The sequence below is a fragment of the Chanodichthys erythropterus genome, chromosome 11 (assembly GCF_024489055.1).
Source record: "Chanodichthys erythropterus isolate Z2021 chromosome 11, ASM2448905v1, whole genome shotgun sequence".
Lineage (NCBI taxonomy): Eukaryota > Metazoa > Chordata > Actinopteri > Cypriniformes > Xenocyprididae > Chanodichthys > Chanodichthys erythropterus.
The window spans coordinates 48,176,710-48,199,571 of NC_090231.1; the positions used below are offsets into that span (position 1 = coordinate 48,176,710).

At 40.5% G+C, this 22,862-nt stretch overlaps 1 protein-coding gene across 1 annotated transcript; it reads right to left on the reverse strand.

The window, feature by feature from the left end:
* Positions 1–1,158: 1,158 nt before the first annotated feature.
* On the reverse strand, positions 1,159–15,493 carry znf219 (zinc finger protein 219). The gene is made up of 5 exons (XM_067401267.1): positions 15,364–15,493; positions 8,631–8,721; positions 6,480–8,505; positions 6,067–6,210; positions 1,159–5,354 (listed from the first exon to the last, which is right to left on the reverse strand). Exons 3-5 carry the CDS (start codon positions 8,500–8,502, stop codon positions 4,231–4,233), a joined length of 3,291 nt encoding a protein of 1,096 aa, XP_067257368.1. The 5' UTR covers positions 8,503–8,505; positions 8,631–8,721; positions 15,364–15,493; the 3' UTR covers positions 1,159–4,230.
* Positions 15,494–22,862: the final 7,369 nt, after the last annotated feature.

Below are 22,862 nucleotides of genomic sequence, written 5' to 3' on the forward strand. Positions count from 1 at the left end.
ATGAAAATTCTGTAATTTATTACTCACCCTCATGCCGTTCCACACCCGTAACACCTTTGTTAATCTTCGGAACACAAATTAAGATATTTTGGTTGAAATCCCATGGGTCCATGAGACCTTCATAGGGAGCAATGACATTTCCTCTCTCAAGATCCATAAAGGTACTAAAAACATATTTAAATCAGTTAATGTGAGTACAGTGGTTCGATATTAATAATATAAAGCAACAAGAATATTTTTGGTGAGCCAAAAAAAACAAAATAACGACTTATTTAGTTATGGCCGATTTCAAAACACTGCTTCATGAAGCATCGGAGCATAAATGAATCAGCGTGTCAAATCATCGATTCAGATCGCATGTCAAACTGCCAACGGCTGAAATCACGTGACTTTGGTGCTCTGAACAGCAGATTCGATACACTGATTCATTGTGTTTTGAAATCGGCCATTACTAAATAAGTCATTATTTTGGTTTTTTTTGGCACTCCAAAAATATTCTCGGCGCTTTATAATATTAATATTGAGCCACTGTACTCACATGAACTGATTTAAATATGTTTTTAGTACATTTATGGATCTTGAGAGAGGAAATGTCATCGCTCCCTATGAAGGCCTCGCTGAGCCATCGGATTTCAACTAAAATATCTTAATTTGTGTTCCGAAGATTAACGAAGGTCTTACGGGTGTGGAACGGCATGAGAGTAAGTAATAAATGACAGAATTTTCATTTTTGGGTGAACTAACCCTTTAAGGTACTATAAACAAATATTGCTGTTGTTTCACTTCATTGCAATTAGAAGAGAAATTAGGACTTGCATTGACATGATTACAGCTGAAGATTCCTGGTGAATTTTCCAGAGCATGTATCCATAACTTATGTAGGTGCATTATAAATGCAATTATCTTGGTTTGTTTAGGTTTAACATGATCCTGTGAACATAAAAGTTAAAGTATATTATTTTACTGAAGTGCAGATGTTCACAAACAATCCTGCACTATTCTTTTTTCTTCTACCCAAGTACATAAATGATTTTAAATTTGTGCAGTAAAAGTTTCGAAAGTTATGCTTCTCACATTATCAACCTTAAAGTAACTGCATGTAAAATTAATGAGTATAATTTTATTTTTATATCAAGTTGATGATCATTTACCCCAAGTACATGCTTTATTAAAATGCACCAAAGAATTCAAAATAGCAGGAAATGTAATGTGAAACACCATATGGCAAACGAAACATGTTTTTTTGTATTTTATTGATTCTTCTCTACTTTTTTTTTTTCTTTTTTTTTCTCAATCCACAATTTCATATTAGTCACTACTATGTTAGATCAGATTCCTCTGCCACCAACAGCAGTCGGCTACTAAAAAAAAGATCAAACCCAGACCTTCTCTCCACCTCTCCTCTTTTACTGGATAATATTTATGAATTCACACACTTCTGGTGGAACAACAAAAAAAAGTGCATGTCGAACTTAGTGAATTTTTGAGCAGCACGTCACTGTTTGGGAATACTTTTATGCTTATTTCACAGTGTCAGTATATCTTCACAAAATATTAATTTTTAAGACATCAATGCACATGGTCACACACACACATAAACACACAAAACAAAACTATTGCCCTGATCCCTGTACACAGTTAGGCCATCCTAAGAGCCACACCATCGCTGGCTGCACAGGGAGCGATGGAGAGCAGGTTTGATGGTTTGATCTCTCGTTAGAAACACAACATCTCTATTTCTATCTGTACAACATTCAAGAGACACATTTTGTTCATGTTTTTTGTTTGTTTGCTTAGTTTTTTTTTCTTCCATAAAACAAAAAGAACAATGATAATAATTATGAGCAGAAGAGCTTGATTTTATCTCATCGGCATCAAAGTAACATCATAGAAATTAAAGTAACTTCTTAAAAGGCCTCGGAGCTAGATAGTACGTAAGCTTTCAGTGGTGCATACGCTAATGGGAAGCAGGAGAATGCAACAGCAAGCATGGATGACAGAATGACACTCATTATTATGAAACTGAAATGACCCCCACATCTGACATCTCAACAAAACAGAGGATCAGATATGGAGAAGTACAGAACACAGTTTACCAAAAAATACAAAGTGAAACAGTAGGGGCTAAGTGCTTTTGGTGAGCTTACAAAATACTTGAGGAAGTGCTCTGGACAGAAGGCACAGTGGCTTGACTGTTATCTCAAAGGAACACCACATCAGGGGCTATCAAACGCATAAGATAATCTACACACAAAACAAGGACACGATAATGACGTTTTAAGGCCAGCCTCTGTCAATCACTGGACAAAAGTACCGCCTACTTAGTGTCTAACAATAACAATGAGATGACCTGATGGAAATTATTTCACAGAGCTGGATGAGGAAAGTAGATCATCGTTTGTATGATGTGCTAATTCCACATCAAAAATGCAACACAATTACATGAAATCAAATTTGGCAAGCAGATCAGTCAGACTGACAATGCTGATACTGAGACATGTCTTGGACATGATCTCAGCATCAACTAATAAATATATTATCAATCGCTGAATTTTCAAGATCATCAGGCAAGCTTTTAACATTGATTGTGTGTCCGAATGATTGATTTGTTGATTGATGAATATATAAACACATTGTTTAAGGGGACATGAATTGAATCTGCAGCATTATAAAAAAAAGGGGGTTTTGGGGAAAAGATCAAGTTTGATCTGCATTTAAAGGCAAAACTAAAGCGAGGGGGGACTTTGCACAGTGCTCTAAAGACATTCTGAAGCAGTCTTCTTTCATAATTATTATATTATATAATACTTATTACTATTCTCCATTTCCGTTTCCATTAACACTTCTTTAAAGGAAAACAACATTTTTTTCCTCTTTTTGACCTCTTATTTTTACAAAAGCTACATATGTTCTACTGGGATGTCTGAATTTGTTAGTGTGTGTCTGTGTTTTCTTTTTTTTTTCATTTTTGATATTTAAAAAAAAAAGTCTACTCACATCTAAAAAACAAAACAAAAAACGGCATACTGAATGTTTTAGTAGAGACCCACTTTCCACCCTCTCCTGGATGGTTTGAGAATCAGAGACAATTCAGGAATATGAAAGATATATTGCTGAGTCTCCATTTACTAGATTGTGATTTGTTTCAAACCCTGAAATTTGAACTTTCAATAGTAACGGTGGTCCGGATTCCACACAGAAATCCTGGTGGTATCTGTAATGTAAACACTTCCATAGGGCCCTAGTCAAATGGCCGGCTGTTCCCACATGTGATGATCTGGGTTCATTCATTGTTTCATTCAAAGCAGACATAATCTCACAAACTGCCACCATATTGTCACAGAACTCTATGCTCTAGCACAACTACGCATATATACTGTATATATTCACTGTAACTATATTCCTGTGTTGCTGGATCTGCTTAAAACCTTTTACATCAACAGGCACTGAGAGAAATAGCATATAGAAGAGACAGAATCTCTTTTTCATATAATATCTGAAGAAGACCCGTCGGAGCAGACTGGCAGTGTGGATATCTGGTAATATAATCTTTACTCTGTCCTGTTCTGTTAGAGGTGATTCACAAGTACCATTCAGTTATCACAGCATTCTGTTCAGAGTCTGGCAGGTGCATTGTAAGAAGTGTGCTCACTCCTTTGGTTTACTGAAGACGTGCTGTCAGATTAAGTTCATGTGGAAGTAGGATGTCCGTTCAGTATTCGGTTAGCGTCTCTCTCAGCATTAATACTGTATATTGTAGTGATTAAGAACAGTGTTTCTTTTTTGCTTTTTCGGCTCCCCAGATTGACATTCCAAGTCCTTGTTAAGATGAGAGCAAGATTCATAGGAGCAAGGAAATTGTAAATGAAATGCAACTTGGCAATTGTGTTCACTGACAAGAAGACAGGAACAAGAGAACAGTGTTCAAGAAGGCCCCGAGACAGGCAGGCTTAGACTAGCATACAATACTGGATATCTCTGTGTGATTGAGAGTCTTTGTGTGTGTGTAGAGGTAATTTATCACTAACCAAGGGGGGCTAGGAAGATATATTAAGAAATGCTTGATTTAAATACATTTGCGGGTTATCAGTTAACAGATTACATACTGTAGAGTATGTTAGCATAGCGAATGGTCTGCCCTTGGTTTGAAGGGTACGAGGGACCCTGGACATCTATTTCCCAAATATTTCTCCCCTGCCCCTATCTTTTCTCCAGGGCTCTCTTTAGATGTTATTTCCCCAAGACACTTTCCTCCTCCTTGGGTAGATCCTCAGCCGTGAGGTCTGATGAATCAGACTGAGCCCTTCTACTCTGATTCTGGGGTACATTTACAAAGCTGCCATTTGCTTCCAGCTCATTCTCTTCCTCATTGACCACCTCGTCTTCCTCATCCAGGTCCTCTCTCATTTTACGTTTCTTTTCTGTGGCACCAAAGCTTCCTGCAGGTCCAGGGACCAATTCAAAGCTGTCCTCTGTTTCCCTGTTGTCTGGGCTGACTCCATTCTCAACTTTTGACTTGGATGAAACCCAGTCCTCAGGAGATGTTACTCCATCCTCTACACCAAAGAACTTCCACAGAGCCAGGGGATCACGGTCTGGCTCGGCCAAAGTTAGTCTTGGAGAATGATTGGTGGAACTGATGGGGACGCCCCTCTTACGACGAGACTTGCTGGTGTGATTAACCTGAAGGTGCATGGCCATCAGCTCAGCAGAAGAGGTTCGGAAGGGACAGAACACGCATTGATTGAGGATGTCATTCCCTCCTTTAGAGCCACCTGATGGTTCACCTCCAGAACTACTCACTCCCCCTTCATCTTGTAAAGGGCGGCGGGAGAGGTCCAGTGGTTCAAAGCCTCCTTCCTGGGATGTCGTCCCGCCCTGATAGCCATTTACTGAAACCATGCGGCTTGTAGTAAGGGGTTTACGTCTAGACACTTTTGGCATTTTCGGAGGTGGTACCTCCCCAATCCAATTTGTTTCTAGACCACCGGGGAAGAGTGTACCCATCATCCCTGACAGACTGCGATAGTGACTCTCCAGGTCTCCCTCTCTTTGATGTATAGATGCAGAAGATCCCTCCTTCTGTTCTGATGGGCCTGCACCCCATGATTGACTGTGCCTTAAAGAAGAAGCCTCTCCAGGAACCCTCCCAAAAGAAGACTGGGAGGGGATTCTGCGCTTTTTTGCCCCTTCACGGGGAGATCCAGTCAGAGAGGGGAGGCTAGGTGATGGGGAATTGGGGGAGGTTGCCATAGCGTTCCTTTGCTCACGATGATGACGTTGAAGGTGGTACTTGAGAGAGCCAGACTGGGTGCCAGCATAATCACAGTGGGGGCATTTGTATGGTCTCTCACCTAAAACAAGGAATAAATTACTCTTGTTAAGTAGACTGAAAACTAAAATGTTTTAATAAAACAATTTGGCAAAGAATAACAATGCTTAGGGAGGCCATAGTGATTAGGTAAATAATTGCTTCTGTAAAACAACTATATGCAGTTACACACAGTAACAGGTAGATGGCAGTGTTTATCTTCATATGTAACATCAGGTGTAGTCCCAAGTGCATTACTGTTAAATTAGGACATTCCATCTCTCATCAACCGTGTGAACATCATTTTTTTTCTTTTCTCTCTTTTTTTTTTTTTTTTTTGGTAGAGGACATTTTGTGGAAGAATCTGTTAGACAGCAAATGATTTCAATCAAGCTAAATCAGGAAAGTTACAAGTGTCAAGTGTTACAAGCTTCAAGTGTCATCCACACAACATGCCAATCTAAAAACCAAGATTAATTATGATTAAGTAGCTTTTGATTATCATTGTTATACAGTAGGATCACTAAATAAATAAAGTTACTGTAGATGAATATTCAATCTAATATTTTAAGTCATAATTATGGTTTTATAGGTTTTGTTTTGTATATATATATATATATATATATATATATATATATATATATATATATATATATATATATATATATATATTATATTATATTTGTATATATATATCCTGGGGTACACATGCCATGGATTGGGAATCGCAGATCTAGTAAACATCTTGGCCTTACCTGTGTGTACGCGAAGGTGCACTTTAAGGTGATGGGAAGACCGGAAGGCTTTACCACAGTAGGGGCAATCCTTCATCCCTGTTCCCCGAACACGCTCCCTTGGAGATGAAGTGGAAGAGGATGATCCCCTCAAACCATTCTGACCTTGAGATAAGATAATGTATAATGAATAAAAGCAACAGCTTTAAAATATAATCTGAATTTAAACTGTTTTTGAGAACAATCCTGCCTAAAACACAGGAAGGAAATGTTACAAAACTAATAGCAGTGAAATGTTTAAAGTAATAATAATAATAATAATAATAAAATTCAATCAATGTCCTGCTGTGTCATAGCCTATGAAGGACTGAAGTAGATAAGGAATATTATCATGATAAAGTCAGCTGTTTTTGATTATGCTGGTTGATCCTTACCAGAAAGATGTGATATGACAGAATGGAAGCTCCCAGCTGACCCGACTCCTGATGGGAGTTGCTTTCTCTCCTGTCTAACTTCATTGTCACTTGTTCTTTGCCCTCCTTCTACTCCACCTGTTGCTTGAGCTTCACTGACTCTGTTTATTATGTTCTCTTCCCTGGACATGCCCCCTTGGGCACTTTGTCCACCTTTCTGTGGTTTCTGGACATGGACACGGGCGTGGGCAACCACCTGCTGAAGGCTTCTGAACATCTTGCCACAATCTGGACACTCCCATGGTGCGCTAGATCCCTCCAGTTCCTCTCTAGAACCCAACCCACCCAGGTAGGCCCTCATCTGCTTGGCTTCCCCAGCGACGGTGCCTCGTGAGGAAGGAAACTGATGGTGTGAATGGGATCTCTGCTGCTGTTGGTTGTGCTGTGCTGCCACCAGACTACGAGCAACCAGCTGCCACATGGCTGCCTGGTCTGCTCCGTCTGCTGACTCACTTCCCCGCCCTCCTCCTCCGTTACCCATTTCTGCAACCTGTGCCACTGCCTGAAGGCGCTCCATGCAACTTCCATTGCTGTTGTCTTTGGGTAATCCAAGATAGCCCAATATAGAGGATTTGCTTGAGCCTGCACTGGCATCTGACCTCTCTGTGCGATTTCCTGATCCACCACCCCCGGCCATACTGCGAGCAAGGAGCAAGTTAGAATACAGAGCCCCCAGCACTTGTGTGCTTGCAGGACCTTTGGATTGATCAGTTCCAGCTGGACCCAGATTTCCCAATCCAGTCTTGAGGCCCAGCTTGTTAAGATGCACCTTCATATGGTTCTTAAGAAACCAGGGTTCCTTGAAGCCACGGCCACACACCTGGCACTTGTGATCCAATGAGTCCTTGTGCTTCCGCATGTGCCCCTTCAAAAACCAGGACTGTGTAAAACGCTGCCCGCATGTCTCACATCGGAAAGCTGGAACAACAGACATTTGTGGGGGAGGAGTTTCTGGTGGTGCTGTTATAGGGTGAGAAGGGAAAACCGTTTCAGCAGCAGGATCTGCAGGTGTGTGGCTCTCCTGCAAATGGGCAGCCAGTCTTTCCTCCTGGCTGGCTGAGAAGGGACACATTGTACATTTGTAGGGGTTGTGGAGGATCCGTACATGACGTGCCAGCTCTGAAGCTGTTCGGAACTTACCCTTACAAGCATGACACCGGAAGGCAGGAGCAGCTGTAGGGGGGGCACTGTCTTCCAAGTGGGCCTGGCCAAGTGGAGAGAAGGAGGTTGAGATGGGTGCTTCCTCTGTTAAAGGTGGAGTCAGGGCTGTGGTTCCTTCAAAGAGGAACTGAGGGCTGTTGGCAGTTTGAAGAGGTTCCTCTGGAACCATGTCTTCATTCATACTTTTTTGTAATGACCCAGATAATGGATTCTGGATTACACTGTTGCTTGCGTGATTCTGCTGCAGTTTGACATGTGTGGTCCGGTAGGGAGCAGAAGCCCGACGTTCCCTGTCCAAACTGTGTGCTCGAGCATGCAGAGACAGAATACTCTGGAAGCGGAACCTCTTTCCACACACATGGCAGGGGAACCTTAGGCCAGGCCCAGAGCTGATCCCTCCAGGGACAGCCATGCCCTCATTGTTGAAAAGCTGAAGATCCAACTCATCATTGTAGGTGGTACTTTGACCAGAAGAGATTGCCTGCTCCAGAGCTCCAAAACCAGAAAAAGGTGTTAATGTTGTGGCTGGGGGGCTGCTCTCTGATGAGGGACTGCCGAGTTCCAATTCACCAGGAAACAGTGCCACAGCTGGGGTGGGTGATGAGGGTGTTAACAACTCATCATCCTCCTCCTCATCTTGGAAGCTGGCTTCAGGAAGGGGGCAGGGTGAGACCGGTGCATAGAGTTCAGTTTGCGGGCTAGAAGGGGTAGATTGAGGACTCTGGGGTAGGAATTGGGGACTGTGGTCCAGGGATGGCATGGAGGGAGGAGACAGTGGGGGCTCACAGGAAAGAGCCAGCATACACTCTGGTGGGGAATCCATAATCTGAGTGAGAAAAGAGGAACAATAGTGGTTAGATAGATAGATAGATAGATAGATAGATAGATAGATAGATAGATAGATAGATAGATAGATAGATAGATAGATAGATAGATAGATAGATCACTTACTGTTAATGTGTCTATGCCATGCTTCACTTCCTTGGATTAAAGAGGGTGTTTTCTGATGGTGGCAATTTGCCTGACCACCTCCAACAGTCCCCTGTCAAGTACAGCACAGAATAAAAAATGAGTTTACACACATTTGTTCCTGTGTATGGGTCTAAGGGCAGAACGGGACATGGACTGTCCCAAACAGGATGGGCGCGAGATGTTTGGACTTCCCCACACACCCTTCCTGCACATACACTTACAGTAGCTGCTTAAATCAAAACAAAAAATACATACACTTTAAAATACAGAGACATAGATTCAACCTCTCTTAAACTCTCCACTCCCTATGCTACTCATATAAACACACACACACACACACACACACACACACACACACACACTAACACACAATGTATTGATCAAAGTAAACAATCTTATAAAGGTACACATGCATGCATTGCATAAGTCTGGAGTGGACAGGCCTAGACACAATAAAAAAAAAACAAAAAAACACCTGCTTTATTCATAAATAAGATAAAATGAATTTCATTGATGATTACAGCAAGACAATCTGCTAAACATCTGTGAGGGCGTCTGTATGCCTGGATATGTGTCACTATGCGTGCGTTTGTGTGGGTCTGTGTTTTTTTCAGTATTTACCTCTGTGAACAGACTGAACTGTATGTCTGTGTCTGAGTTTGGATTTATGTACACAATCAAGTGTTTGTTTGTGTATTTGTGTGTGTGTGTAGGTGTGTGTGTGTGCAAGTGTATCTGTGACACAAGACTTGGACGAAACCGTGGCTAACAGAGCCAGTTGACATTTTAGTTCAGCCGTGACTCACAAGGATATCACACTATATCAATCATACTGCCCTTTCTTTCTTTCTTTCTTTCTTTCTTTCTTTCTTTCTTTCTTTCTTTCTTTCTTTCTTTCTTTCTTTCTTTCTTTCTTTCTTAATCTCACCATCATTGTGCTTCTTTTTTCTTTATTTAATACTTTATTCTCTTTTCACTTCCATAGATTGTGATTCCACCCTTTGCACTTTTTTTCTCTTTTCACCCTCATTCCCTCCTCCCTCTGTTCTTCACTGATTTTCTTTCTTTCTATCATTCTCTCTCCCTCTCTCTCTGTCTCTCTGCAGCGGTGCCAGTTGGCACTGTGCCAGGGAATGCTGATATCAGCTGGTAGATTGGGGCCTGCCAACATGGCGAAGAGAAAAGAGAGGAGAGAGACAGACAGGCGAGAAAAAGAAGAATGGGGGGGGGGGGTGTTGTGTTAGTGAAGAAAAAACATAAATGAAGAACACAAATACGTTCTGAATGAGCATATTTGATGAGTAAATCTGTCGAGAAATGGGACAGAGTGTTCTGCTCTGCAATGGAGGATCTTGCCGTCTGTTTGGTCTGCTGGCATTATTATCATATGAATATCGTCATGGCAATTCACTGTTCCGCCTTGACAGACACGTTCGTGTCTGACCAACCCTGTCACGCCAATAAAGCTTCTCTAAATTTGGATAGATGGAGAGAGTGATAAGGTGCTAGACAGAGGGGGGAGGGGAGAGATGAAGGCAGGAGAGCGATAAAGCAGCATGTGCAAATAATGCATGCACACACACACACACACACACACACACTCAATATGGCACCTAGTCACTAGATGATTCATGCATGCTAAACACCTTTGTCTGAATGGCCACATGCTACACTCCCTGTACAAGCACACACAATTGCATGCACATTTTATTCCTTCATGGGGCACATCTAGTCAAAAATAGGCTGTAAAACTATCTGCTTTGTATGTAATGGAATGAATATATTATAAACAAGAATTAGGACATACCATAGTCATGTGAAATAACTGTAGCTGCTATTAAACATGTTTTTATCCATGTTTTTATTAGACTTTTGCTAATTAGAAATGTTGAAAGTCAACACTCAAGTCAAACATTAGAGATAACAAATGCATCCTGTAAAAAAATGACTGGTGTCAAAAAAAAAAAAAAAAAAAAAAAAAACTAAGATTTTGATTGAGATCAACTGATTCTTCCATTATCTAAGTATCACTAATTGGTTTCAATGAATGTTTGCTAAAGTACCAGTACTCAAAATACATTCGCATTTCCAAGAACCATGACGTATTTACACAACACACTCTGAAAAAACCTTTTATAAATTTTCTATATGCCTGAACAAGCACTTGAGTTATTTTTGATAAAACATTTTTTTCTCACTGTCGTTTGTATTCTGTAGCCTTGAGCACCTGAAATAACGTCTCCTGCCTTTGGTGTGAATACACACTGGGACTCCAACAGTGTAGCCATGTAATGCATCTAAAGGCTAAGAAGAGATCATTCATACTACTGAAAGACTTTAGACTTGTGGCCTTGAAAATATAATATGAATGGCTTTATCGCAGCCTGTTCTTTGATATTAGATGAGGGAAAAAGAGATCTTCAAATTGTGAGAGAGGCTGAGAGAGAGAACCGATTGCTCAGTATGTGATGCATGTGTGTACGCAAACTTTGAGGCATGAACTGCACTTTACCTTTCATGTATCTCTGAGTGGGATTTCTAAGGTCAGTATGTATATGATTGTGGATTGTTGCAGTCATACAACAAACCCCTACAGACAAAATTCATTTCCTGTTTCTAACCTTGGCCTGAACTTTATCTCTCTCAGCGCCACGGCCCCCACACACAGCGACGATTTTCTTCAAATGACTTCAGCATATGCAAAATTCTCTTTCCCGTCAACTTCCAACATTCCACTGAGTCAATCATAACCTTCACCTGTTCTCCTTATTTTATTATATTTTGTTTCAAAGATGCTGCAGAGAGGATAAGCAAGTTCAAAACATCACAATCTTGCCCATTATCCCCTTAGCAGAGCATGAAACAGGGATATCAGACTTGAAATTACTCCACAGTAAGTGCTTCAGAAAACAAATCAACAACTAATTCTTCCTACTGTCAAACCTGAAGGCTTCACCAACTCTGCAGTTCATAGTTTACTCTGCAGTTCAACTGGTCAAGTTCACCTTCAAGTTCAAGCTTACAGAACAAAGACTTCTTGTTGAATTCTTGTTAATGAACTTTACTAAGTAGTAAGATTAGTGTTGTTATACCTGGTATGAACAGCCATCTCTGGTGATCCAATAAAAACAAGTGTGTCCAAAATGTGTTTGATCTGATCACTGCAAACACATTTAGGGTAGTTAGAAATGTCTGTGACCACATTGCATTTGTAGTGTAAACACTAATGCACCTGGACAATAGTGATTAAAACATGTAGGAAACCCAAACATATTTGCATTAGATTCATGAACATGTCTGGCATCATCTATAGGCAAGGACACAGATAATTCAGTTTAGAGAATTGTGTCTGCTAAATAAATCTACAACAAAACCATCTAAAATGTTGCCTATATGTGGGATTGACAGTGAGACAATTTCTTTTAGATTTTTTGCATTTTGTCAACATGCAATAAGAGCCTAATGTATATGTGAAGTAATCACAAAATCAAAGGCAATCTGTCGGATCACCTGAGATGGATGATAATAACAGGTGTAAATCTTCACTACAGACAACAGCTCTGATTCAGGTCTAATCATCCCTTGGGTGATCTAAAGAATGAATAATTTTCACTCAGAATCAGTTTGCTTTTGTTTTTGAATGAACAGCCCACCTCTGACCACCACCAATGAAATGAGCTGTAAGGTGTTCGCTCTGTGCAACAAGTGCACAAAGGCAGTGTGCTGAGGTAGAAAGTCTACCTTCAGGCATTTATGCACAGAGAGGAACTCAAATAGCACAGACAACACTGAACTATAAATGCATGAACTGAACGAGCCCTTCTGAATTTGAACTTGGCATATACAATGCTTATTAATCAATTTACACTGTGGAATGTACGATATATTTTAAAGGATTAGTTCACTTTCAAATTAAAATTAGCCTAAGCTTTACTCACCCTCAAGCCATCCTAGGTGTATATGACTTTCTTCTTTCTGATGAACACAATTGGAATTATATTAATAAATATCCTGACACATCCGAGCTTTATAATGGCAGGGAGCGGGATCAATGAGTATGAGCTGAAGAAAGTGCCTCCATCCACATCCATCCATCATAAACACTCTCCACAGGGCTCCAGGGGGTTAATATTCAAATTACGAAAAAAAAGAAGAAAAAAATGGAACTGGTGTCGTGTCAGTTAAGCTTTTTCCGTAAGTTAGTGTAAAGCTTTTTGAACTGCGAGAGTTTTACACTTTCTTCGTATGTAGAATACAGAAGGCGGTCTGGCGCAAGCTGGATATTTTACTTCCTAACTTGAATATGGATTTTTTTTTTTTTTTTTTTTACACAAACACATTGCTCTGCTTCAGAAGGCCTTTATTAACCCCTCGGAGCCGTGTGGAGTATGTTTATGATGGATGGTGGCACTTTCTTCTGCTCATACTGATGATCCCGCTCACCGCCATTATAAAGCTCCGATATGTATCTATATATCTCCGATTGTTTTCATCATAAAGAAGTCATATACACCTAGGATGGTTTGAGGGTGGGTAAAGCTTGGTTCACCCCCCATTTACCCATGAAAGTTCATAGTACTACCTTATATGACTACTCTAAGGCAACAAAATGCACCTTTTAGGGGTTGAGATAAGGTACAAAGTTGTCCTTACAGTGACAAACTTTTGTACCCCTAAAAGTACAATTTTGCACATTAGTTTTTCAACTTAACTACATTTTGTTACATAAGTGTAAACACTTTTTAATGGACAGATCAAGTAAAATTAGCTATTTATCAGAACTGGATGTTTTCATGTTTTCTCCAATGTGCAAGTATGTTTTTTTTTTTTTAATTCTTCTTGAACATGACAGCTTGAGTAAGTCCATGTCCCAAGTTCAAAGTATAGATGTCATTGCCAAGTTTGTGCATTGAGACACCATTTGCCATGGCAAAAATCTATCAATCAAACTATCATTTTTTTTTTAAAGCCACTGCAACAGCTCGTCCAGATCTACTGTCCGTGCAGGTCATCAAGATGAGCAGGTTGTAAAAGTTGTTTACCGGCCCTGCTCTTCCACCCGCCCCTGTTCAGCCACATCTCTGTGCTGCTCTGCCCTCTTATCCGTCAAACTGTCACGTCAGTTCAGGGGGGCTGGTCTCATTCCGTCACCCCTCATGCGAGCACGTACAGGGGCAGAGATTATAATAGCCTTTATGCCAGTGCCCCAAATCTGTGACAGAATTAAATGATTTAAAAGAACGGTGCCTTTGTAATGTTCGTCTTTTCATTTAGCTATATAAAGTTTCTTCTGCGGGATGCATTTGCAGGACATCAGATGACCCGTCCGTGGAGAGGAATTTCCTCGCGTGATGTGCGTCAGTAACGCGCATCCATTTTCAGTCGCCTTCCTTCTCTCTCGCGGCCATCTCAATTAAAAAGCCACATTAATGAAATAAATAAATGCTCACAAACAAATGCGCATATGACACGTAGTCTCGCGAACACTGACATTCGCGCATGATTAATCCTGAGCATAAAATCGCGATTTACAGAGGCAACAGCATCGTTTTCCCAAACAGAGGCAGAAATGTAGCTTTTTAGGACGTGATGTTGTGCACTCCATTTTCTTCCTGATTTTCTTTCAACAAAAGATAAAGGGAGGGGAAGGGACAAGCGATCAGGGAGCAGCTGAAAAGTGCCATCATGGGGTTTCATCTCGAAATCTGCTGCCAATCTCGCCGCTATCATGACAAAACACGATCGAGGAGCATGTGAAACTTTACGTTTTTAGGGCCGTTGGTAAAACTAGCACCTTCTTCGGCTGCAGCTGCAGGTTTTGCGCTACAGTTTCAATAGCGATTACGAGCGCGCATCTGTGAGGTAACGTTAGGACATACAGAGCGCGTGGAATTGTCATACGAGTTATTGTATTAACGTGCACGTAAAGGTCTGCCTCAAAGTTAGAAGCACTAACTACTGCTATATGTAAAAACAGTTTTTCCTTCGAGCGTCCGACCTATCTGTATGGAGTTATGAATCCTACGCGAGTTCAAACATGCGCTTTTTGACGTGGAGCAGAAGGAATAAACTAAAGCTTCTCATGAAGTAGCCTACAAAACTTAAGGAGTCGCTACATATTGCAGTAGCGGAGAAAAGAACAGCTGCTTTTCACAGTTGAGAAAAGTTCAACATCTACACATCTTAGTTCAGAGCACTTTTCCCTCACTTCAGTGAGGCTTTGAAAATATTCAAGGGCCTTAAAAACGAAAGTTGCATTTTCATGCCTGAGTCTCGCATCTCTTTCAGGACACGCGCGCGCGCGCACACACACGCACACACACACCGGCAACATACACGGCACGAGACAAAAGTGACGAAGTGTGTATGTGCGAGAACACGTATGATGTGCCCTAACAGAGGCACACGAGACGCCAATCAATATGTCCAGCTGTATATATGTGGAAGAAACGCGAGATGTAAACGCGACGACTATTCCGTATCAATGGCTTTTCATTACCCGGATCAGCCCCCCAAAAAAGTCGTCGTCGGATATTTGTTGTTTATTAAGGCGACAACATTCGCTCTCTATACGTCTAAAACTGTATACAAACACCCACATTCATAGTGCGACCAATGTGTATCAGTAAAATCGTTCAAAAAGAGCAGATTAGGTCAATTATTTGAAATGAATCAGATATTTTGTGATGAAAGTAAGGCTGAATGTACTTACGGGAGAGGCGGCGAGGAGATTAATGACAACACACGTCATGATTACGTTTCACTTGAATTAAATACATTACGAGTTAGGGAAAAAAAATGGAAATCGGGGGTAGTTGTATACAAGCATACGCCGATACCCCCTCCCTTCTGCCCTTTCTATCTTCTCCTCCTCCCTCTTTCCTCACACGTCTCTCTCCCTCTCTCTCTCTCTTTTCTCAAAGATCCATTTATTGTGCAGTCGTGAGTGAGTGAGTGAATGAGAGAGAGGCGGAGGCTGTAGGTTGCAAATGTAATTATAATCTCGCAGGCACCATTTTAAAACGATCTATAGATTTGTGGGATAGACTGACAAGCCGCGCGCTTACAAATCACGTATACAAGTTTCTCGCGTCTGCTCGTAGTGCTCAGATTTACGCGCAAACGTCCTTTAGAAGTATGAAGAGTACGAACGTTTCGTCCCAAAATTGTTGTCCATCAGAAAGTGCTTCTGTAGTTGTGTTGCAAGTCAGTTGTGAATGTGATTGTGTCGCGGCTGGAGGAGAAACTCGCGCTCCACGTGGGAGCTGCGCAGGTGCGCGCGCGTGGGTCACCATGTATTCCAGTTGTACTGACTCTAGAGTAAAACAATATCTATCTATCTATCTATCTATCTATCTATCTATCTATCTATCTATCTATCTATCTATCTATCTATCTATCTATCTATCTATCTATCTATCTATCTATCTATCTATCTATCTATCTATCTATCTATCTATGCTGATTTAACCTCTATTGACCTGAGATAAATGAACAAATAAACCATCAACTTATATTTTATTTATTTTATAATAGAAAACCTTTGTATATCAGTCACCACCATATTCCTTTACACACACACACACACACACACACACACATACATAGGTTACTAACAAGAAATAATAACATTAATAATAAACATTAATAACATTAATAATAAAAATCAATAATAATAATACATTTCTCTCCCTCTCTGATATATATAAATATATCAAATGTCAATGTTTGCTATTTACCCTCTTTTAACCTGTGCTAAAACAAATAACTGTCTACTTTTATTTTTGGTTTAGGCCTATACTCAGATAAAAACCTTTGTATGTGAGATTCAGTATCATTTCTGCTATTGGATGCATGCAGGTGTTTTCATCTGGATCAGAGGCCGTGTTTTGTGGAGTTTATATGGTAAGGATGATTTTGGAGAGGGGTCTCGATATTAACTCACAAACACCTCCGACCGTCAGCTCATGCGAGTGTATCTGTGTCTGTGTGTGTTTGCGTATTGTGTATAGTGTCTGATACAGTCATATCATCACCCGCCCCCATCGCTTTGATTGTCTTGTACGCCGCAGCTCAAATGCACCAATTAATATGCAGAGAGTGAGTGAGACGGAGACAAAAAAAAAAAGAAAAAGAAAAAAAAGAAAGGAAGAAAAACACATGCAGAGGTGGGGGGGGGGGGGAAGAAATGGCATGGAGAACAGGAAGGAGTGAAAGAAGGGCAATGAAATGACAGATGAAGAGGAAAAGAGAGACACATACGGGTGGTCTGAGGGGGGGAGATGAAATCTGATAGATTTTAGAGAGAAGGAAAGAAAGAAAGAGGGATGGAAGAAGAAAGCAGGGGACCGATGGAGAATCAATACGTACATATTTAGTCAGAGATGGAGGGATCGATTGGGTGAGGATGGAGAGAGAGAGAATGAGAGTAGAGGGGTTAAAGGGGTGGAGTGATGTGGCATTGGCTGCTGTCTCTTTGTCGCAGTGTCAGGGTATTGATACTGTAATATCGCCATGACAATAGCACCGTGGCGACGGCCATGACGACGCCTGGCAGCACAATGCAGCCGCAGTACTGAGGGCAGTGAGGCATTACAGGCCAGAGAGAAACAGAGAGACAGACGGGGGGAGGTTGGCAGGTGCATGTCTGCTGCTCTCATGAATGTATATGTAACCATTAAAAAAGCCCAAAATCTGCAAGTGTCTTTGGGTCGATCTGCTGGACTGTGGAGTAAAAAAACTAATTTATTTAATCACTGACTGTAGGCTTATATCCAAAAGTCAAAAATTCAATTTCAGTTTTTAACTGAAAAAAGTAAATATTGAGACTATTGTAGCATATAAAGTATAACATTCAATAATAACTACAAAGGTAGATATTATCTCATTATGAGTGTCATAACTTACTTTTTATTTAATCATTTCAACCTTTTATGTCATAATTATGGATATTATCTCATAATTATTATTATTATTTTTTTCATAATTTTGATTCGTGCCACTTTATATTAGGTGGCCTTAACTACTATGTACTTACATCAAAAAATAAGTAAAATGTATGGTTAGGGCAACACGATCACACGAAAATGCGTATCAATAGTACGAGTTTGTAGTCTCGTAGTATATATATACGCCAAAATGAGTTTTGGCATGCTTATGGTACGCAGTTTTTCGCGTGCATATGATACGTGCCTTATGGCGTGTATATGATACGCTCTTGGTTAGGATGGGGGTGGGGGAGTGGGGGGTTCGTACGTATAATACGACATAAAGTGCGTATCATATGCACGCGAAAAACTGCGTACCATAAGCACGCCAAAACTCATTTTGGCGTATATATTCTACGAGATTACAAACTCGTACTATTGATACGCATTTTCGTGTGATCGGGTTAGGGACACGTTTATTGGTATGGGTAGGTTTAAGGTTGGGTTAAGGTGTAAGGGATGGGTCAACAGTGTAATTATAAACGTAATTACATGCAGGTATTTTTTTAAACATAAGTACAATGTAAAAACTTGTACGTACACAAAAAGTGCGTTGTATCAAATGATTAATTTAAATTTAAGTACAAAGTAGTTAAGGCCAGCTAATCTCACTATTATGACAGCATCATAAATTTGTCTTTTTATTTCATAATTCCGACCTTTTATCTCTTTATAATGACTGTTACGGATGGACAGAGTTCAAAAACAGTTCTGTTTTATTGCAGGGATGAGTAAAATTAAGTAATGCAAGTAAGTAAATCACAGACTGTCCTCTAAAAAACAAAAAAAACAAGGCTATAGGGCGCTTTTCAAGCACCTTATTACGACCTATATTTATGTTTTAAAGTCATGCGCCCTTTAGCTGGTGTAAAAACAATGACAGTGTCGTGTTACGTCTGTCATCATGAAACGACATATTACTGTTGTTATCAATCAAAATGCGTGTTCATTTAAATGCAATGTGTGGACTTTTTACACCATTTCTCCCATTTCCATTTAGAAAAACAAATTTCTTTTATTAACGACTACACCCACCCCTAAACCTACCCTTAGTGATTCAGTGCATATACACTTTATGAGCACATGCGTTCCCTGGGATCGAACCCACAATCATATGATCACATAATATTGTTATATATATTGCAATGCTCTGCCAACTGAGCTAGGCGAAACCCAAAATATGATGCAGATAAATGGGAAAAATTAATTAAAATGAAAGTGTCCTGTTGTGGATAGGGGCACAACTTTAGCAAATGCTCCAATGGGTCGTATTTCATGAATTAAAATGAGTGTCCTGTTGTGGATAGGGGTGCAACTTTAGTAAACGCTCCAATGGGTCGTATTTCAGGGAGGTGACAAATGACCTATATAGGCGCATTGGTTGGAGAACATTTTGGTAAACCAAGGTTATTGCAGTTCAGAGTATAGATGGAGAGGTAACTTGTGTTTGCAGGTTCTGGAGAGATCGTAGACGTGGAGATGGGGAACCGGGAATGCTTACACATGAGGTGTAGGTAAGTATCTAGATTATGCCAAATGCAATGAGACACAGGGGAACACTGGAAGAAAATGCTGGAGACAGGAACTCAGGAGTAACACTGGACATACAAAGGAGACAGGAACGCTGGAGAATGTAGTCTAACTCTAAACGAGACCAGACAAAGCAGGTATCCGAGGTGTGTGCTTAAGTAGGGTGAGTTAATGAAGTGAATGGTGTCAGGTGTGGTTCAAGGCTGACTAAGTGCAGGTGTGGATCAAGGAGCATGATGGGAACTGTAGTGCAGATGTGACTGAGCAGCAGACTGGAGATTGTGACAGTACTCCCCCCTCCCGGAATGTGCGTCCTCTAGCCAAAAGAAGTACCGCTGGGGAGGGAGAGTGGTCGCATTGAATACGTGGCTGGTACTGGGAATGTAACCAAGATAGTAACAGCAGGCTGGGATGTCTTCAGGGCAGCACTGGAAACTCAGGGAACCAGGATGGTGCTGGTAGCTCAGGGAGCCCGGAAGGGGCCAGCTTCACTGGAAGCCAGGCCAGTATTGGCAGTTCAGGGATGGATATCTCATGGACGACCTCCATGGCAGCGAGAGCGGGCAGCTCTGGAACAGCCTCTCTGGCCGTATCTGGGAGAGTGGGCTGCTCTGGGATAGCCTCCTTGAGATCCAATTGGCCTCCATGGTCAAGACGAGGGACTTAGGAGTGCAGGAGATACTGACGGCCTCCTTGGCCGAGATGCAGAAGACAGGAGGACAGGGAATCAGGACCACCTCCTCAGCCATGCGGGTATAGCCTGGCTGAGCTATGTGAAATGAGTAGGTTCTGGAGCAGACTCTGGAGTCCATTGTGGAGCGGACTCTGGAGAACATTCTGGAGTGGACTGTTGGCTGAATTCTGGAGCCAACTCAGGGGCTGGAGTCGACACTGGAGCTGACTCTGGAGATGAAAGGAGAGGATGTGGTTTTCTGGAGGCAGATCAACTGAGTAAGAGTGCATACAGGATATATTGCTCCAATGAGCAGTTATTAGTATCCTAGGGCATCATCGAATATATTGGTTCGTTTAAACTTAAATGGAATATGGTAATCAGCAAATCATCCTGTGGTGTGTTCAGGCACTTTGTTGGCATGTTACTTTTTTGAGGCAACTGAAAACGACTGCGCCTTTGACCAACAAAAACCTGGTCTAAATTCAATGGCACAGTATTTTTTGTTATTTAAAAGGCACTTTAGTTATATGCACCTATAGGCAGGTGCACAATGCGCATACACTCTGCTTGTTACACACACAGGGATGCGCCGCAGCACACAAACATGCCAAATATTAAAAATAAAAGGATCATTATGTAAAAGATTATTATTGTGTACATTAAGGTAAAAATGCTTACATGTCATAATGGATAGTCAATGCATGTATGAATGAATGACCTATTTGCAAAAATTATGTTGGTCATTATTCCGCCATGTAAATAGCAATCCGCCATGGTGCAAACACACCTGGCTTTTAAAGGGAATGGGAGATGAGACTCTGATTGGTTTATTGCATGTTACGCCCAAAACACACCCATGACTCATGCACCTTAGTGCACCTGCGCCATGCGCTTCATACAATGCGCCTAGGTTTTTAAAATAAGGCTTCTTGTAGGTAAGTATCCAGGTAATGCCAAACACAGGGAGATAAAGGGGAACACTGGAGGAAAATGATGGAGACAGGAACTCAGGAGTCACAATGGAGATACGAAGGAGAAAGGAACGCTGGAAAATACAGTGGCTGCATCCGAAAACTTAGGCAGCTGACTTGTTGCCTTGCTGCCAGATGACTTCGCAGGCAGCATTTGTGCATGAAGGCACCTCACGAAAATTATTTCTGACAGACTTCTGAGGCAGAGTAACGGTTTAATGATCTACAGCAAAATAGCGCAAACTATGGTGATAACTAAGCAAATATTTAATTATTACAATAGTAATTGTGGAAAACAATGGTCAAAAACATACATTTACTCACAAACTGACCACCAACCACAACTTTCAGATGCCATCTTTATTTTTTAGCTCAACTGTCACAGAATGGAAAGCACAGGATTGTGGGATACTAAAGGCAGCTATGCTGCCTTCAAAAATTTATCAGATGAAGGTATCTCATGAGACAGGAAGTGAAGCTAACTTTGGATTCGGACGTTCCTTAATGCCTTCCTACCTTGGAAAGCGTCCACCGAAGGCAGCATTTTTCAGTTTTCAGGTACAGCCAGTCTTAACTTTAAGCAAGACCAGACAAAGAAGGTATCCGAGGTGTATGCTTAAGTAGGGTGAGTTAATGAGGTGAATGATGTCAGGTCTGGTTCAAGGCTGACTGAGAGCAGGTGTGGATCAAGGAGCATGATGGGAACTGTAGTACAGATGTGACTGAGCAGCAGACCAGAGATCGTGACAATGACACTGTCATAACTTTGACTTTTTATTTCAGAATTCCAACCATTTATGTCATAATTATAACTTTTTATATCATAATTTTGACCTTTTTTTCTCGTTATGACAGTGTCATAATTTTAACTATTTCTTAAAAGTGCTCTAAAAGTGATCCTGGGTGGATGTAACTTCCTGTTGACGTTTGAAGTGTTAGACCCTAGACCCTCCCTCCTCCTCCTCCTCCCCTCCATGCTTCCTGAAACAGTCATGAACATGCATTTAAAATCATTCTTGTCGGTTATTGGCTGGAGCATGTTTATTATGATTCGTGGTCCAGGCTGCACCAGTTTGTTTTTATTACCGTTTTCGGAGCTTTTTTTACAGTGTGTTCAGGGGACAGGCAGCTAGCGGATAGTGAGGCGATGTTTGCTGTATGTGGCAAAAAAAGTTTTGGCCTAAAAACACGTGACATCACTTAGAGCACCTTTAATTTCAACTATTTGCCATTATTTTAACTTTTTCCTCAGTTATGACTTAGCAACTTGTTACCTCATAATTATAACTTAGTATTTCAAATTGTAAAATATATATAAACTGAAAAGTTATAGTGAGTTGTAATACTATTTCACAATATTACTGTATTTAAAATAAATAAATAAATGCAGCCTTGGTGAGAATAAGTAGGGAAGCTTTTTGCTGCCACAGAGTAAAAAAAGATAATTATGAGAACTATCATCTACTTAGAATTGAGTTATAAATTTGAAATTGCAAGTTTATATTTCACAATTCTGACTTTTCGACTTAGAAATGCAAATTAATTTCTTGTAATTCTGAGAATATATATTGTTTTTTCAGGTTTTTTTTTTTTCTTTTCCAGAATTGTGAGATAAAATGTTTCAATTACCCTTTTTATTTTTAAATTTTGTGGCAGAAACAAGCTTTAAAAAAAAAAAATAAAAAAAAAAAACTCTTGCCAACCCCAAATACTACTAAATGTAAAATTGTTATTTGCTTTAGAGTTGCTTTAAATTGTTATTTGCTTTAAAAAAACATAAAATAAAAAAATGCAGGATTCAAACCTGCATCTCTGATCAAAACAGCTCTTTTAGGGTCATGATCATTTCCCACTGTTCCATGACAAATGACCCTATTATTGCTGTTAATTGCAATGAAGGCATGTTTTCAGATAGTACATCTACTTCATAATGTGTTGTAAATTCATCCTCACCGTATGCGTGATCTTCAAGACAAATGGCTGCTTGTCAGCACATAAGTCAGTGTGAGTGACCGGCATTGCTCTCTCTCTCTCTCTCTTTATGATG

Excerpts from the sequence above, each read along its gene's own strand:
- znf219 (XM_067401267.1), bottom strand. The coding sequence starts at position 8,502 with ATGGATTCCCCACCAGAGTGTATGCTGGCTCTTTCCTGTGAGCCCCCA. Across the intron at positions 6,211-6,479 it reads TGTCATATCACATCTTTCTG|GTCAGAATGGTTTGAGGGGA; the intron begins GTAAGGATCAAC and ends TCTTATCTCAAG. Across the intron at positions 5,355-6,066 it reads GCACCTTCGCGTACACACAG|GTGAGAGACCATACAAATGC; the intron begins GTAAGGCCAAGA and ends TCCTTGTTTTAG.